Source organism: Alosa sapidissima, chromosome 19 (genome assembly GCF_018492685.1).
Source record: "Alosa sapidissima isolate fAloSap1 chromosome 19, fAloSap1.pri, whole genome shotgun sequence".
Lineage (NCBI taxonomy): Eukaryota > Metazoa > Chordata > Actinopteri > Clupeiformes > Clupeidae > Alosa > Alosa sapidissima.
The window spans coordinates 20,697,481-20,716,672 of NC_055975.1; the positions used below are offsets into that span (position 1 = coordinate 20,697,481).

Here is a 19,192-nt window from a genome sequence, read left to right on the forward strand (position 1 = left end):
ATGTATTTACCTTTTCGATCAGTAAATGTATGAGTGACAGGTGAATGTATGAGAGGCTAGAATCTATCCGAAAGTGATGAAAAGTATTATAGGTGGTCTACCCCCCCTCTCTACCATCAGACACATGATCCACAAATAGATCAACTATCATACATGAAAAACTGTTGCTCATGTCAGACTTTTGAAATGTGAATCGACTGCCAGGATTTCAGAGGGAAATGAATGGACGAATATATATATCAATGGACACATCTGCAGGAAAAATAGTCTTCTCTCAAGTGTGCAAAAAGTCCTGTTTTGATATACGTAATTTCAAGACACCTTAAGATTTTGGCTGTTCAATAAAAAAAATAAGCCTATTGTATGGAGAAGTACATGGCAATGTATTTTTTAAGATCCAATTTGACACATAATTGACCCCCTCTCATTGTAAGTGCATTTGAATAGGAAATAAATCATCTTTCTTGTCTGATTTTGTCCTTCCCCTTACAGATCCTTTCATCCTATAATGGTCCAACCTTTTATGGAAATGCAAATGCGGAAGATGACTCTGTTTCTAATTCCACCATGTCTTTGACTGCGGTAAAAGCACTCTCCATACCAAATGCCAACACCTGAGCCCTCTCCCCCCCCTCCTCCTCGTTCCACACAAGCTGTCTTGAAGTCCTCTCACTGTGCCAGGTGGAACATTAAAGCTGGCATGACGGGTCTCTTTAATAACTTAAGATGTAGGGAGGCACAGTATTTCTGCTGTACTTGCAGGATCTAAAAGTCATGCTAAAGGGTAATGGCAAAGGCTGAAGACATCACAGTGTGGTCAATCCTTCACAGAGTACCATTAGGGAGTGGTGTCACTGATTTCCTCTAAAATTACAGAGAGCTGTATAGCACTAACAGCTTCTATCTGCTAAAAACTCTCACACCTTTTTTTTTTTTTTTTTTCCAAAACTGACACAATTGTTCAAGAAAGGTTTCCAAAATTTGGTCCAAAGCTGAATGTATTTTCTTCATTAAGTCAGGAATCCATATCAGGTTATCACTGTGTGCCTCTGTCTGCAGCTTACACTCAGACCTGGTGGTGGTGTCCGATTGGCTGTATCCTGTCTGTGGCAGAAGCGTGCCCTGGGGTCCTGGTCTATTGGTTCATTAATAAGCGCCACTATGGAGGGCACTCGATTGATGGAGCCAGAGTGTTAAAAACAACTAGAGTAAAGAGGTTTTAATGCTTTGCTCAGCGTGTTTTGATAGCAGTAAGTGTGCTAATTATTGATGGAAAACCCAGTTAATGTGGAGAATGTGTGTGTGTGTGTGTGTGTGTGTGTGTGTGTGTGTGTGTGTGTGTGTGTGTGTGTGTGTGTGTGTGTGTGCGTGCGTGCGTGTGTGTGTGTGTGTGTGTGTGTGTGTTTGCGTGTTTGTGTGTGTGTGTTTGTGTGCGTGTGTGTGTGTGCGTGTGTGTGTGTGTGCACGCCTGTGTGTTTCTGTGTGCCTATGTGCGAGGCAGAGAGATGGAAAAACAGAAAGAAATCCAGCCAAACCATTAGTGTTTATTCCTCTTCTGCATCTGCTTCTGCGGAAAAACTCTCAGATGTCACTCTTCAAAGTAGGAACAATTTCTTTGGGAGTGTCCAAATTGAATTCCTCAAAGTGCTGCCACTAACAGTTTTGACTCGACGCCAAACGAAGGACCAGAAAAACCTAAAATGTTCCTTTAAATGTCAGCGAGACATTAGCAACACTCCAGTTGGTGATGACGGTCTTAGGATGAGATTTTAGTGACAGGTGTGTGTATAATTGATAAGATGGCTGACAGAGCAGGTACATAGCAGAAAGCCTCTTCACTTACTGCCCCCTCTGACATGTCCACTGCAAATTATGCAGAAAGAAAAAAGAGAGGAAGAGAGTACTGTGGGATAGTCGAAAAAGGAAAAGAAGGATTTCCCTTTCTGTGTATTGAGGATGCAGTATTTTGAGAAGGAAGGATGGCAGAGTGACACAATTTTTTTTGTTTATTCACACTCGATTGATGTTGTACTTGTGTCGTGTACAGCATGTTTTCTCAATTTCTTGTTCATGTATAACAATGTATAAAGATTTTTGTAGCATCTTCAAGGATCATTTAACTGTCATCATCCACATCATTATGTACTAGTCCAAGATCATCACTTGGAACTCCTGTGGAATTGTGTCTTCTTACCTTATTTGGACTCAAGCCTTCCATGATTACTATTGCATTTGACAACTAACCCTTGTTGATCACATCCAGACCAAATTAATGGAATGAGACTTTTTTTCCCTTAGAAGGAGTAGATCTGATTACACTATGAAACAGAGAAATGATCTCCCACAAAGTGAGATAAAAGTATGAGAGCTTCTTCACTGGCATTAAATCTTCATGTTTCACTCCCTTTTGTTTTGTCTGAGATGTACTGATGCTGAAGTATGTGGGGAATTCTTCCAATTGGTGGTTGATACAGGGATAAAATATCAGTTTAATAAGACACCGCATCTTAGATGCCGCCCTCGACAACAGTAAACGGGTGGAGAGCGGACGAGATCACCGCTGTGTTTAATACCACCCTGGGTTTGTGTCGGGGAGGATGTGGGGTGAATCATCTTTCCTGTTATTGTCTTTCTTCTTTCACTTTGCCTTTATAGTTTCCGGCTGGTCCTCAGCAATTATCACAGGCCTGCCGGCAGCCAGCCAGCAGCCAGCCAGCAGCCAGCCGGCAGCAGCAGCCAGCAGCAGCAGCAGCAGCTGGGCGATGTTTCACGCTTGGTGCGCACTCAACATCCACAGCCATGTAGACAACTCACCAGAGCACGCCTAGGGGCAGAGACAGCCAAGACAGAGCCACTCTCCCAAAAAGACAATAAATCATTGTGAGGGTCCACTGGTATGGTGTCACTATGTTTACATGGACAAATATAGACACAGACACATTGTGAGCCCCATAACATTAGTTACAAAGTGAAAAATGTTGTTGATTTGATGATTTGAGAGCGGAGAGAAAGACATGCAGCCATTCTTTTCTCAGGATCTGTTTAGTGAAGCACTAAAGCACTAAAGCACTAATGACAGTTATTACAGGTCTTCAGCATCGCACTCAATATGGTTTCGTAAGTTTAGGCAGTTGGAGGTCTGGAACCTGTAATGCAACTGACATTATTAGGCAACCATTGTTTACAAAATTCCTAGTAGTATTATGACATATTACAGAAAATGATTTCAGATTCACCACCAAAACATTTGAAAAAATAATTCTTTTTCAGATTTGTTTTGTCAGGGAATAGTACACCACCTGTCAGCAAAACAAAGCTCCTCTGTGTAGATTACTTGTATACTCATTGGCTGACAGAGGGTATGTGTCTTCCTTTATCAGGACAAATGGAAGAAACTGTCGGAAGTAAATGTAAAAGTCAAAGGCCGGCTATTTAGCAGATGCTTTTATCCAAGCGACCTACAGAGATTTGTAACAATCATTTATCGAAACGTTCTAAACTGAACAGTATCATCTTCATGAAGGGTTTGCTTGGTCAGAAATACAGCTGCCTTGCCAGCACATGGTTTATCAATAGACTATGTGAAGAGATGGGCCAAGTCAAAGTCAAATCAGTGCTTTAACTTCTTTAAAATGCTATTGCCAGATATAGGCAAAAATAGGCATGTACTTTTGTATTTAATTTAATGAATAAATGAAGTGTAATGTCATTCCAGCTACATAGCCTACAATGATTATTTACTGTAATGATGTTACCCAATCCTAGGCGGAGACCCTCATGCCATCACATTTGGACATCTTGAGGAATGATGGTAAATTATGTCATGTCTGCGAACTGAACAGAGTACTTTCTTTCATCTCTCATGGAGAGAAAATGAAAATAATCAAAACAATATGCCACTTGTTGTAATGTTAATATTAAAGGAATTTAATTCTTTGAAAATTAGGTATTGTCTTATGAGCTGTCAATAACCTTAACAGCACTTAGCGACACAAACATAATAAAACAAAAGAGAATAAACAGAGTATTGTGCTTCATAATACTGTGCTTCAGATGCCGACCTTAACTCCAAGGCAAGTTTCACTACTGAGTCCGGATACCATTATTAACAAACTATCATGAACTTCTGCAAAGCCATGCTGGCTGGCTGAGTGCTTTCATAGGTAGTACATGCAGGAGTGCTTGCTCTCTCCTTACCTCTCAGGTTGTGTCAAGTGGAGGTCTCATTCCTTTTGGAGAATGATGCAGCCGAATTTGTGTTCCACACACTTGCTTCCACACTTCTCTACACTCTCGCTCTCACTCTCTCTCTCTCTCTCTCTCTCTCTCTGCATTTGTGTGTGTGTGTGTCCATGTGTGCACCCTTAGTCTAGGGTGCAATTATTTTGGTTTGAATATTGTTTACATAATCACATAAGATTAAAGGGTTACACTTTACTTGAAGGTATCTACATAAGAGTGACATGACACTGTCATGAACGTGTCATAAACATTATTAAAAAAAAGTCATAAACGTTTATGACATAACACTTCTGTCATTAAGTGTCATTTGTTTTTTGTCATGACAAGTTAGGGGGTTAGGGTTGTGACAGTGTCATGTCACTCTTATGTAGATACCTTCAAGTAAGGTGTTACCGATTAAAGGAATGTATGTAAGGAATAATGGCCGCTGTGGTGTCCTGTTATTACACGCGGCTCGGAATTATTACACGGCTCTTCATAATGCTGAAGAATGCTCCATTCGCTTGAATGGGCCTTCCCAACGTTAGGTGGTCTGCTAATTCTAAATAACAGACCGCTGTCAAGGAAAATGGGCTTTGTGCTTCTATTTCACGTCTTTCATATCACTACGCAAAGACTGGAACTTCATTCAAAAGTGAAAGCGGACGGTTGATCAGCTGTGTTCTAAAGAATGTTTGATTCAAGCTCAGCGTGTGCTGTTGCGAACTATTTGTTTCTCTGCAAAAGCCACGATGAAATGGTAGCAAATAGGCTATAGCCTAGGCTATGTAGGCTAAAGAGTCATATTGGGGAGTTTATTGTTTCGGTTTGGCAAGTAGCCGTGTAATAAGCGGGATAATGTATAGAACGCTAGTCATTATTGGGGAAATAAGTCCCTTCAAAGCGGAACAAGACCCCTCCGCTGCGCGTCGGGGTCCGGTTCGCCCTGTCCGGACTTATTTTCCCAATAATGACCGGCGTTCTATACATTATCCCTTACTTAATGGACAAGGGAGAGGCACTCCCCAACGCGCAGCGGAGTCCATTAATTTCATATAACTGGACACCTTGAAGGCCGTTATCCTGCTTATCACCCGGTTGCCACTTTAGGCAATAATAATTTCTTTTAAAAAGAAGTAAATTGTTCAGTTTGTTGTACAACTTTCTTTGGCCCTAACAGCGATAGCATGGACAATTAGCTTGTTTACAGTTGATTCTATTGTTGCGAAGCCTGCTTCCATGATCAACCGTCGTCCTACTATGGTTGTTATAGTTACCATTCATAAACATTGATATAAACTTTTTTTTACCAGATCTACTTCATAAGTGTCCCGTTATTCAGAATTAATCACCCCACCAGCCAATCAGAAAAAACAAGTTATTCTCTCCGGGTGATAAACAATGTTAACAACAGTTTGTAGTATCTAATTCTTAAGCACTACCCTAGTTCAACTTAAAAACAGCTCTGATCAAATGCTACAGGAGAGGAAGGGCAGAGAGAGAAGGTGGTGCGTAATTTCTCAGAAATAATGACCAGTCTGTAGGCCTACATCTGTTTTTTCTATTGGTATAATTCCATTGTATTCTACAATGTTCACATACAGTATGCAATGGCAAAAGAGAGGATTATTGTGCAAGTTCTGTTGACGTTCAAACAAAACAGAGAGCTAGCTCACAACTCCCTCCCCCTCCCTCCCGTGCAATTGAAACTCGCCTAAACACACATCTCATCAGTGATTGGCTGGAACAGATTGTTATGTTTTTTTGTTGTCCAGGCTGGACCAAGTTGTTTTTGTTGCTGTTTTTGGAGCCTGGGCTGTCTAAAGAGACCGTTTTTTTTTTACAGCGTATTCAGGGCACAGGCAGCTAGCGGATGGTGAGGTGATGTTTGCTGTATATGACAAAAAATGTTTAGCTTAGAGTACCTTTAACTGAAATCATCTCACCTTTGCACTCCATTTTGGGTATTTTGGAATATTGGGGGGGGGGGGGGGCATGTACCCCTCAAAGTATATTATGATTACAGCCTTTGTGTGTGTGCATGTTTGTGTGTGCATTTGTGTGTGTGTGTGTGTGTGTGTGTGTGTGTGTGTGTGGGTGTGTGGGTGAGTGTGCAAGCAACAGAGTCTTCCTCAGGGTGTGTATGTATAAGTGATTAGGGTATTTAGTGTTACGATAGTGTGAGTAAGGTGGAAATATCTTTTGGGTGGCTCGCTGCCCAGTCCAGGTAAAATGGACCTCACTGATGGATTACTTCCTACAGTCTCTGTATATGAGAGACTGCCAGTTTGCTGCTGCTCCTCGGGGAAATGGATATTGAAAAACCAGAGGACATGCCAGAGGAATTAACTGAAGTGATGTAAAATCTTGGCTGGAGCAATTTTGCATGGTGGAACTACTGTGGTACAGTCAAGGTATAGGAAAAACATATTTGAAAAAATATTTAAAACGACACCTTTCACAGCAACGTATGAACTATAGGGAGCAATTTAACCCAGATTCTCTCTGTAAATCTCATCCCCTATCTATTTTCTAAAACCAATATTCATAAACCATATATACAGGCACAGAATATACATACACCATATATATAAACAGGCACAGAACTAACTGCACATAGTGTATTTGACATCTAAATGCATTGTTCATTATATTCTCTGATCAGATTCTTTTATGAAGTATTCTAATACTTATGTACTTACTTCACATAATGTGCAAAAAAGCAAGTACACTTTTTAATTGCATGGTTCAGTTTCTGAGCATTTTACCCACATTGGTGGTCTTTGGCTAGGGGTCTTTTTCCAGCCCACACACACAGCCATTGCACACATATTGGCTTGTCTCCCCCACAAACAAATATTATGAAATGCAGGGGACCATGGCGTGGGTACGCCCATGGCCTGCGACTAAATCTGTTGTGATTTATTCAATTTGACTATCCAGTGGGAAGCACTCTTGGCCTTTTCAAGCAGTTTACTCTTCAAACATGATTGGACATGGAGATTGAATTTCCCCATCTATGCATACATATCAGGTGTTGTTCATGGCTCTTGACTGGTTGGGCCCTAAAAACACTTGCACAAATGGTTTAGAGACTTTTTATAGATAATTATGATAGTTTTGATATGGATTACATTTCCTTACCAGAGACATACATGTTCTTTAGATCCTTCTAAATGTACATGGATTGGCCAGAGCTACCGTCTCATAATTCTTCCCACCATTCAAACGTTCCCACCAGTTGTTTCTTAGAAGATTTAACATGTGAGAAACGGCACCAGACAGTCTGTGTTTTGATTTATTAGTTTTAAACAAGACTACAAGTAGATTCTCAATTGGAGATGAATGAGATTCCAATTGGTTAACTTTATTAAGTTGTGACAAAAAGTGCATTGTACTTTCTGGTCACTGTCTAGACGTAGGTATTTTGGAAAATCACTGACACCATAAGTCACTGACATAAGGGGTTAATAAGTTCAAAACACTCCAGTTGGTCTACTAAAACACTTTGTGATTGTCTACTTTAGGTTCCTAGCTCTCTCAGTGATTCAAGCCAAACAATTCAAAGTGTAAATCCAGCTCTTAAGCATGTGTCGCTACCACACTGTCTTTGGTCAAGGGAAAAGACGAAAGACAGAGATGCTTGAGCCAGCAAATAAAATTAAAGCAGTGACTGAAAAGCCAGAGGCTGGTTATCGAGCTTCACATGGTGTGTGCGGTTAAAAAAAAACAGTGGCCCTGAAACACCTGCAATGTTTCAACTCATGAGCCTTGAACATTAGTGTGCTCTTTAAGGACTGATTTATAGTCAATGCAAGAGTTTGATGCATCCTTGCATAGCAAAACATGTTGTTTCGAAACTTTAACTCAACTGAAGCATGAGTGCCATGCTATGAGTTCCTAATGAGGGCACAACTTCTGCGTAGTTGCATAGACTATGAGAGGGCTCTTCAATAGATGGTTAATACAAGGGTTAATCTAAATCTCTCGATCCTGGATCCCCACTTGCTTTGCTTGTTGTATATCTTCCCCTGTTCCGTTATGTTTTGAACTCATCACTGGAACCTTATATTGCCAAACCAGGGTATTTTAATCACAGTAATCTCAATCAGGTGTGCTTGTAGATATAAGATATTCATCATGGTGGATTCCATAGAGCAGGATTGAGAATCCAAGCTGTAAAGTGACACACACACACAGGCAAACAGAAAGCTAGCAAAACAATTTGTGGACGTATACGCCACTTGTGCCTAAATGACAATTAGTTGCTGCAGTTAATGGTTGAGTATGTCCTTTTGATGATTCTGAGTTAAAATGGGTATCTCTTAACACCAGCCAAAATACCAACCATACCCATATTCCACAAATAAAGTGGTTTACCACTGATGTGGTTTGGCTGCCAGATTTGCCTTCTGGCTTTCACATGAACAGCATATTGTTGGCATGCTATAATGCACTGGGTTTTTTTCCCATTCAGGGCTAATTTAGAGCAAGAACTGCTGGTGTGAAATTGGCTCCAAATTCTGATGTTTCTTTATTCCCACCTCTTCCTCAGACACGATGACACAAACCAGCACCCAACCCCTGGATGGCTGGAATTAGTTAAACGATTGAAAATGTAATCCTTTTGGCCTTTCACTTTTAAGAACAGGCATGAGTCATCCATTTGTTCTTGCTTTGGCACTGTTTGGCACTTTGGGGAATTTAGGCATCATATCTGTTCAAAATCACAACAGTCACCATCCTTGGACATCAGCATAGCTTATTCATGACATCTTCCAATCCAATTCAGACATCTGGGCTGTCTTTTTAGATAGCACCACTAAATGCAATTGATAAGTTGCCTTTCAATTACCACATGGTCCCAAGCTGCTTGAAATGGATATACACCATATAAGTATAAGTATACATACTTTTTTGATCCCGTGAGGGAAATTTGGTCTCTGCATTTAACCCAATCGGTGAATTAGTGAAACACACTGCACACAGTGAGGTGAAGCACACACTAATCCCGGCGCAGTGAGCTGCCTGCTTTAACGGCGGCGCTCGGGGAGCAGTGAGGGGTTAGGTGCCTTACTCAAGGGCACTTCAGCCGCGGCCCACTGATCGGGGCTCGAACCGGCAACCCTCCGGTTACAAGTCCAGAGTGCTAACCAGTGGGCCATGGCTGCCCTGACCTTCAACCATATATACAAATGGTATGGACCAAGGCTGTAATCATAATATGCTTTGAGGGGGACATGTCCCCCCAATACCAAGACATAAAATGTTATGCTACAGTAGTATCACTCACTGTTGTCCAAAATAATCACTTGTTACAAACTATCCTCAATGGCATAAGATACAATGGCACATGAATATGAGAAAACAGTATTATCAGACATCATTGTTTAAAATAAACATGTAGGCCTACACATATCACCATGTTTGTGAATGTGTACATACAATAGAATGGCAGGAACTGATTTCACCCACAATGCAATCCCCCCCCCCATGTTGACTCCATGGCTACAGCTTTACTAAGTATACATCACTTCACTCTGGTTTTACACTCACTGGGTCCTTATTCATATGACGGGCAAAGTGTCTTACGCATTAACTAAAGCTGTTGTGTGTGAGCATTGAGCTGACCAACCAATGTTTGTGCTTACGATCTTGGTCATGGTATTAAATTAGCCAATTCAATTAGTTTTAGTTACACTTTAGACGTTGCACTTTGGCCGGTATTTAAATGAGGGCCCAATATGTCTGCTCTGACATCTGGATATCAGAGAAAGAGAGTAGAGTAGACCTTGTCTGTTTATTTCAGACTGGCCCACTGACTCATGGTATAGTCCTAGCCACACCCATGTAAGTCATACATGACAATGCAATGTTCTGTCTGCAATACTGGTACCTCTGAGAAACCTCAAAGACACAGGAAAGGAAAGAGAGAAAAAAGACCCTGTTTTCCTAGTGTAATCTGGGTTCCATTGCTTGCAAAAATGGAATGATGGGTAGACGAGGAGCTATTAAGATCACGCAGGACTACCGTTATGGTAATGAGAAAAGGCACTGTTTGAGCGTACTCTCCGATTAAGTACCCCCGACTGAACTGACTATGTGCAACAAGCTGATTAGTCTAATTTGCTGGTTATTGTTCAAATGAATTTCACAGTGTTACTCATTTGGTACAAAGGATGTTTTCTGTCAATGAACCATACAAAAATAAATTATTTTTTTATTAATTTAAAAATATGTCTTTCCTATTTGCTCAAGAAAGTATAGATGTACTAGGTAAAGTGGTAGCTGTAGGGATATTGACTGTGTCCCAGCTCAGCCCATTGTTTATCTTTGGTCGGTGGTGGAGGTGACCTCAGTAGATCAGATGACAAATAACACATTTCCGGAGAGATATATTGTTTCCATCTTTATCAGATGGGACCTCCTCAGCAAAGAAAAGTCAAAAGTTAGAGCCAAACGGTTCACTGTCTGTCATGTAAAACCCATTTTGACTGGCATGTTTCTTTACTGCTTTCGTTACTGCTCTCCGATAAATATTTTCTCATCCAGTGCGAGGGGACCCCTCTGACCACAAAACACGTCTACTGGTCCAAAGGGAAAAGCTGGGATTCCAGGATTCCAGTGCAACAGGACTGATTTTCATGTCTTCTCAATATTGACATGAGGAGACCCTGCCTATATTATCCTACCCTAAAAAGACCTTTGTCTGTCAGTCATACAACCACAAGGTTTGAGAAATACAAAATTCAGACATGCCGTTTATTTTTACAGTATTTGACATGAACAGACATGTGTCTGTATTAATGAGAGTGCTGTAACTCAACTAACACCAGATTACTTACTAATTAAATGCAGTTTCACTATCATACATCTGGCTATTATATGCCAATATTATCCCCTCTGGTATTCCATTGTATCCTACGTAGCAATACTATAACAATGATTCCCAAGGTACTCTTCTCGGGTTACAACCTCAACTGATTTGTATCCTATCCAAGACTTGACAGTGCAATATGATGACAAAACCCAATTAGAACATGGAGACTGTGTTCCATGAAGCACAATGTGTTTTATGGTCAGATAATAAAACAATCAGTGGGGGGTACCATTGATATATTGAAAACTTTTCCTCTCAAAGCCAATTAACTCATCTTCCTCTTGGACATAAAATGTATGTATTTCTCCAACTTGAGATATGTCTGATATCCATTATCTCTCCATACGAGCCAAAGGCTCTCCTGAGCAATGCCAAACTTTCCCCCAGAGGATCAGAGTTTGTTTTCCAACTAGGAAACATTAGGAAAATACAGAGTAACCTGAGCCCCCCCTGCCTTCTGTTTTGTACATGCCACACACACACACACACACACACACACACACACACACACACACACACACACACACACACACACACACACACACACAACACACACACAGATACATTCAGGCTGTGGTTTTACTTTGTAGATCTGTACCAGACTAAACTCTGGGCATCTGTGATGCCAGAGGCACAATCGAACTGAGGAGCCTGCGGAGGAAAGTATGCATGAGGGCAAGACATGTTTGCTCTTCCAGATTAGCTAAACCCAGACTCGTTCTCCAGTATCGCAGGAAGGCAGAGAACACAAGGCCTGGAACATTTTAGCCTCCATCACCGTGTCTACACAAAAGATTCTTCAGTTTCACTGTGATCAATTTGTTTATTGTACTAAAAGTCAATCTGTTGCCAAAAGCCATTGATTTTGGCAGAACCTTTTCTGGGCTTTTTGGAGACAGCTTTTTATTGAAGGGGGGAAACCCAGCAACACCCTCACCCCACCCCACCCCCAATCAGACCCTTCAGGTTAACAGACCGATCCATTTGGTTTTGAGCTTATTCCATGGACCATTTTTCAGTATGTTTTATTTAGGAGTGATGCCAAATGGATTGTTACCTGTGTGGTGAGAGAATGCTTTCATCATAAATATCTCTGCTTGAGAATATCCATTTACACCAGGGCGCTAAAAACAAGGAGGTCATTGAGTGTGTTTAGGAAGGCTATGCTCTCCACAACTAGATGTACTGCAAGACGGTATAATATGGGTACATTTATTGTATGGTCCCCCATGAACAGAATTCCACGACACTTGGCATCAAAACAAAAAACAATGGTTCTTTCCCGGGAATCGTTGACACAAAACCTATTGAAGCTAAAGTACAGAATGCCGAAATGCATGCTAAGCTTTTTCATAGATATCTAAGTCTAAAATCGATGCTTGATGGAAAAATTCACTGGGACTCATGCCATTGTATTGGCAAACCAAACATTTGAACTTGTTTCATATGAGCCAATCATGATGTTGGGATCTGAATTCTCAAAGACAACTGAAAATCATGCTTTAAAATCACTAAATGAAAACATAAATCTTAAAGAGGGTAGTAGTTTATATGTTAAGTGGTAACTGATACTATTTAAGGACAGAGTCCAGGGAAGCTTCTGAGCAATTCCAAGAACATTTCTTCTTCGAGCTACTGTCTAGCAACCCCCCAGGGAGCAGCAAGGGGTTAGGTGCTTTGCTCAAGGGCACTTCAGCCGTGCCTACTGGTCGTGGTTCGAACCGGCAACCCTCCGGTTACAGGTCTGAAGTGCTAACCAGTAGGCCACGGCCTGATGGCCCCCTGAAAGCAACAGCATAGCAACGCACAGCACCCACTCTATCTCACGAAAACAAAACATGCAGCACTTCTGCATCTGCAATTTTCCATTGGTCTGTAACATCCAGACCTATCATGCCAATTCAATTTGCCATTCAAAACATAGTCTAAAACACTCAAAGACATCCAGTTTTTGGGGCCTTGCTCCATCCCAATGAAGGGGGTGGAAATGGCATTTGAGCCCCAAGACAAAGCCTGAATTCTACCAGCAATCTCAAGTAATGACATTCCTTTAATTCAATTGGCTGATTTAATTTGCCGTCATCCTGAGGGATTGTAGCAGTCAAATACAGGTCACATTTTCAGCTTGTAGGAGACCCCTTCGAAGCCCTAACTCAGCTGTACCTGCCAGTGGGTACACATCGACCAGCTTGCTGTGGACAGCTGTGAAGACTTATGGAAGTTGGACGACATGTTGATGTTTGCAGGACAGTCACGGTTCAAGGAGTAGAGCAACAGGGGTTTGAGTTCAGAAGATGTTTTGACTGTATATGAACTGGTGAAGAAATTCTTCAAATACTTTGTTATGCATATCTTTTTTTATTAACAGTTATCTTGAAGAGAGACTATGAGAGAAACTAGAACTGTATAGCTATCTCTCAGACACCTTTTCACTGAGCATATTGTTCCATTCTCATTGCATCAAATCCACATTTAGACTCTGAAGAACCATTCTCAGTGGTGAACTGGATGCTCATTACACTGTGCATATAAAAATGCTTGAGGGGAAATCATTATTGCCTGTCCCTTCACACACATTAAACATGGATCATTTGTGATTCTTCGCTTTGCTGAACACAAAAGGTGGAATTATTGGGACTGGCATTTTGATCTGCTTGCTTGTGTGATTTTCACACAAAAGGTGCATTCTAATAATAACTGCAGTTCATGGAATGCAATTTCAGTGCAGCATCATAAGGGATGAATGGGTCATCTAAATCAAGTAGGGCACTTACATGGAAGAATACTGATAACATATTTTATATAGAAAAATACCCAGATGATTTTATATGATGAGACTCACTGAGAGTTGCTGTTCACTTTGATCTGTTTGAGTCTGCAAGGATACATCAAAGGAAGGAAACCAACCGTTGAGAATAATGTTATGTACTGTCATCCACTAATTATTTTTTCAAAATGTCAGGCATGTCCAATGTCTTTATTGGAAACTCATGTTACACATGTGTAGCCAGTGAAACTCACACCCCTTCTGTCTGGGTGAATGGGCAAGATGAATGGCCACAGGTGACAGATGTCATGATCAGCGTGTTGGTGGTGGTTTTCACTGATTGTACAAAAACAGGGAGGTAGGGGATTAACACATGGCGTGTACAGTAAATGTTGAGAGTGCAAGGCAGATGAGAAACTGCTAATGGTTGCTAAATAATCTTTGAGATATTCAGCATTTGGTATTCTCTATTCCTCTGGAAGTCATGAGATCCCACTCACTTAAGTTGTAACGTGAATTTGTCCTTTGGCTGACTATATTGTGTTTTGTCAGAGAGTATCATATATCAACAACACACAACCCATTACAGAACGTATGTGCTTGTATGAGACCATACCAATACTGTCAAACACATTGGTACGTCTCCTCGATGAAAACCATAAAAATCAATCAGAACAACACACGGGGACGTGGAGCAGAGACGACAAGGCCATCAAACGCTTCTAAGATCAGTTCAAACAAAAGCCGACTGCTCCACACACTGACCTCCAAGACCTGGGGGCAGACTGGGCAGCAGACAGAGGCAGCTGGAGGCTCAGGCTCTCTGTCACTATTTGTCACGGCCTCAGAGACAGCACCAGGGACCAAACACCTGTGAAGCAGAGGACAGAGAGGAAGGACAAAAGGATTCATACTGGCAAACCCTCCCACAAATCTCAACATTAAACTCATCGTCTGGGTAAGGTGCTGTATTAGACCCCCACCCCTCCACCCAACAATAATTATGTTGGACACTATGTTCTATATAAGTATATATACTTTTTTGATCCCGTGAGGGAAATTTGGTCTCTGCATTTAACCCAATCGGTGAATTAGTGAAACACAAACAGCACACACAGAGTGAGGTGAAGCACACACTAATCCCTGCGCAGTGAGCTGCCTGCTACAACGGCGGCGCTCGGGAAGCAGTGAGGGGTTAGGTGCCTTGCTCAAGGGCACTTCAGCCGCGGCCCGAACCGGCAACCCTCCGGTTACAAGTCCAGAGTGCTAACCAGTGGGCCACGGCTGCCCACTATATGAGCTCCTGCCCAGGCAAAGCCCTTGAATTCACCCCCCCCCCCCCCCCCCCCTTAAGGCAGTATAACTATACATTCACACATTGATAATATAATGTGTATGAGAATATCTCCATTTTTGTGTGGGAACTGTTAATAGGTCATTCTGAGGCACAGGAAGTGTAGACACCTGAAACAAACTATAATTCTGAGAGTGCATAGTAATGCACTGTACTGTATATGGCATGCCTTTCGTTTTAAGAATAGATGTGCTTTAGATGAAAACTACACATGGCACCTTTATGTCACTCAAGTGGTAAAGTATGTTTTACCTTAGAGAGCTGTTCAGGGTCATAGGACTACATTATGTTAATATAAGACGGCTGTTGTCTGTCACAGGTCAAAGAAATATTAGCTACCATCAGGGTGCTTGCTTGGACGCCAAAATTATTATTATTTTTTAAATTGCAGTTCAACTAAATGTACCGGGCTCCCCTTCTCTGAATGCCCCTGGCTGGGGAAATATCCTCTGAATGATAACAGCTGTGCCATACCCATAACCCTAGAGCATAAACCAGATGAAACCATAAACCAATAAGAAATTGATTTTAATGTTACTATTAGCATTTGCGCACCACACCCAAGAACAATTAACATGCTATAAAATGTGCTGCATTCTTTTTTTTAATAATTAAGGATTCCTTTTTTAATCATGGGTTTCCGCTGTGCAGTGATTCACTTCTTCGTCCCAAAGTGCCAAAACTCGAGGGGGTGGATACCTTTATATTGCGTAGGAGTGGCATTAAAGACCACGAGCGCAGAAGACTTGGAAAAGGCAAACGAGCAAGTTGGGCAGCGCGCGTCAGAAGAGCCACTGGGATGCAGCATCAGCATCACTATGACCAAAGGCAAGGAGAAGTAAAGCCCTCACCCCCGCCGAGGACGCAGCAGTGGCCGGGAGCTTGATGGTGTGGATGAGACGGAGTCCACTTGTTCCTGCTTCCGTTTTGTTTTTCTTCTGCGGACAATTATCAAAGGTGGCAAAACAGCAAATTGTTCGTTAGTTCCAGGATCCTCTCCGAAGGAACCATGGATTACTCCGGTGGACAAACTCTGATTAAAGTATTTATGTACATACTAATGGGTAAGTCGATGCGCACACAAACTACATTTAAGCTAAGGGCATGTCAGTCAGCACAGCAGCCTGTAATGCCATTGGGGCTGGAGGGAAATTAAACTTTCTTGAAGGAATAGCCAAGTCGAACAAAATGTGGTATTGAGATCAATTAACTAAGTAGATCATTAGTTAACATGGTAGTATATTTTAGCTATATAAATAAATAATGACATTCAACTAATTCACTCGTTCGAATCAGCGTGGTGCAGATTCCTTGACGATGGCTATGCTGCTTTTGGGTATTTCTAAAAAACATGAAGGGGCGCGGAGTGTCTCTTAAGGAGCACTTGCATGCTGCACAAGAACGTCATCAGTGCCATTGCCTGGCTTGAGTCTTGGGTTAACCCTCCATCTCGACACTATCTGAAGACACCTCACCTCAATCATGTGTCGTGGGCGTGGGCGGCAGTTCAGGTGTCTGTGTGATACTAGACGGAAATTCTCCCTATCTCCCTATCTCCTATCTCACATTGACTCCTTTATCCCGTTCTTCAACTCTATAGAGTGTTTGCCTCTTGACATTTAGTTAGCACATACGCTTGTTTTGGCACATCAAAGTCACATCATGTTACAATGGGCAGTGTTTTTTTTATTTTATTTGAATGTGCATTCTTAGTAGAAGAGGTGTCATTTTCAATATTTATCTTGAACTAAATACTAAAAAGAATGATGTGCCCAGACAAAATAGGATATTTGATAAGAGCATGCGCTACAGCTTGAATGCATGAATGTAGTTCACTATTACTGTCAGTTTCAAGTATTGTGTATTCATGAGCGATGCTAAAGGGCTCAGCTTTCCTAATAGGATGCTAATATATTATACAAAATAGGAATACACTTGTAATTACTAATGTATGCACTTGAAATGCACTTTGTAGTTTGCATTTTCATTTTATTTTTTTATGTAGAATTTCCTCTGCTCCAGCTTAGTTTGTTGTCCAGTTTGGGACTTTTTCTTTCTTTCTTTTCTTTCTCAGTCTTGTAGAAAACAAAAAGGTCTGGTGTGGCATTTATAGGCAACATATATTGTTCTGAGGCTTTAGCTAAAGTATAACATGCCATTAATTGAGACAACAAAGTGGTTTATTTATAGATATAAGTCTATTATGTTTGGAGAAGCAGTAGCTAGATAAGGACTGTACACATATTGCAGTGTTGAAACATCACAAGTCGGGCTAGATTTATTTGTATTGCAGCGATTGTAGTTTTTTTTCATCTTTCTGCTCAGATTGACTGCACTGTTTTATGCTAGATGTTTGTATCTCTCTTGTTCAGCTCTTGACCACTGTAATAAATCTGCAATACAGTATAATGGCATATCTGTTCCCACCAAAATAAATCAAAAATATTTCTTTTCATAAACTTCTGGCTCAGTAGATGAAACTATTTGATCTCAGCCTCAAAGTATTCAGGACAAACATTATACAGTATTTATAAAGTTTTTTTTTAAAGCACACAAATAGGGTAATAGGATGCCACAGATAGATACAGATACAAATATAACAATATAAGTTCTAGTAGACAGTAAAGAGAAGCAAAACAGACTTAATAATCATATTTTTCTCAGAGGTAAATTAATCAAAAACAGAAATGAAAAGTCGTACAATAAAAGAAAATGGAATATGTCCAATCTTGTCTTTACATTTATTTTCAACCAAAGACATCAGACCATCTCTGTAAACAGGCTGCCACAATACTGTAATTCTTTCATGACAGAATCATGATTCAGATGCAATAAATCTGAATAGGAACGTGCACTTTTGTGGCAATCTGGTTTCTAACAGCTTGTTATTGTCATGTCATGAGCTCAGAAACTCAAGTGAGAGTGTTCCAAATTAGTCCCAAAACATGGTCATGACAGCACAATGTTCTGGGCTCAGTGGAAATGCAGACGATAATCACGTAAACCAAGACTGGGAGTGGGGAGGAGTTGAGGGGAGATGCGTAATTTCGAGCAGACTCCAATGGGAAATAAAAAAGAAAGAAAGACCCAAGGCCAAGCCCTTGATAGATGCTGCTGCTGCTCTACAGCAAGTGTTTGGGGGTCGTGTAGCACTGAACTACTAGATACATGATCCACAGTCCTGTTGGGGGTTTTACAACTATGGGTAAAATGATCACTCTTTCGATTCAAAATAGTTAACATAACTTTGTCTGTCATGGTATGTTGCGCTTGTGCGCAGTGTGCCTATACACATGGTTTGGTCAAATTGCCTTTGTTTTCAACAAAGTCAAGTGATTTATTTGTTTAGTTGTATTTATTCTATTTGAAGAAAATTGCTGAGTGCTAGTTAATTCTATACGTTCTGCCCCCAAAGATTCTTAGTGAACAGAACTGCTAAATTATGGTCACATTCACACAAGCCGCTCATATGGAATCAATCTTCAGTTCACCCAGCAACATTGTTTGTAATCGGAAACATAATAACATTAACTGTCATGAGTTGCAAACAACTTTGCATTCATTACATTTTTGTAGTTTTAAAGATGATTAAGATGCCATCTCCTTCCTTGGTAATTTGTTTTGTATGCTGAACCCAGAATCATTTTTAGGGCATTGTTACGATACACCAATCATTCTTTGCTTCTTAGCCATGCTATTGTTATTATTCAACACACACAAGTTAAAGCAATCAGATGAGCCATAGACATTACATAAATAGCAATACAATACATAGCAATGCACATTCACATAAGTGAGAGTCGTAACAGAGACTTTCTAATGAGGAGACACAGCACTCAAAGACTCAAAAGACTTAAAGACTCAAAGACTCAAAAGCACTCAAACATATTCCGCTCCTTCCTCTTCTGAGAATCAAACTATTGACTCATTGGCTGGTGGTGGTGCTTAATACTGTATCTGAAAGGAACAA

At 40.8% G+C, this 19,192-nt stretch overlaps 1 protein-coding gene across 2 annotated transcripts in view; it reads left to right on the forward strand.

Annotated features, from left to right (window-relative positions):
• Positions 1-15,991: 15,991 nt before the first annotated feature.
• ltk (leukocyte receptor tyrosine kinase) overlaps positions 15,992-19,192 on the forward strand; it is a 59,831-nt gene continuing 56,630 nt past the window's right edge. For both annotated transcript variants that reach the window (XM_042073250.1, XM_042073251.1), the window contains exon 1: positions 15,992-16,286. In XM_042073250.1, coding sequence (XP_041929184.1) covers positions 16,232-16,286 — 55 coding nt within the window. In that variant the 5' untranslated portion in view covers positions 15,992-16,231. The remainder of the gene's footprint in view (positions 16,287-19,192) is intronic.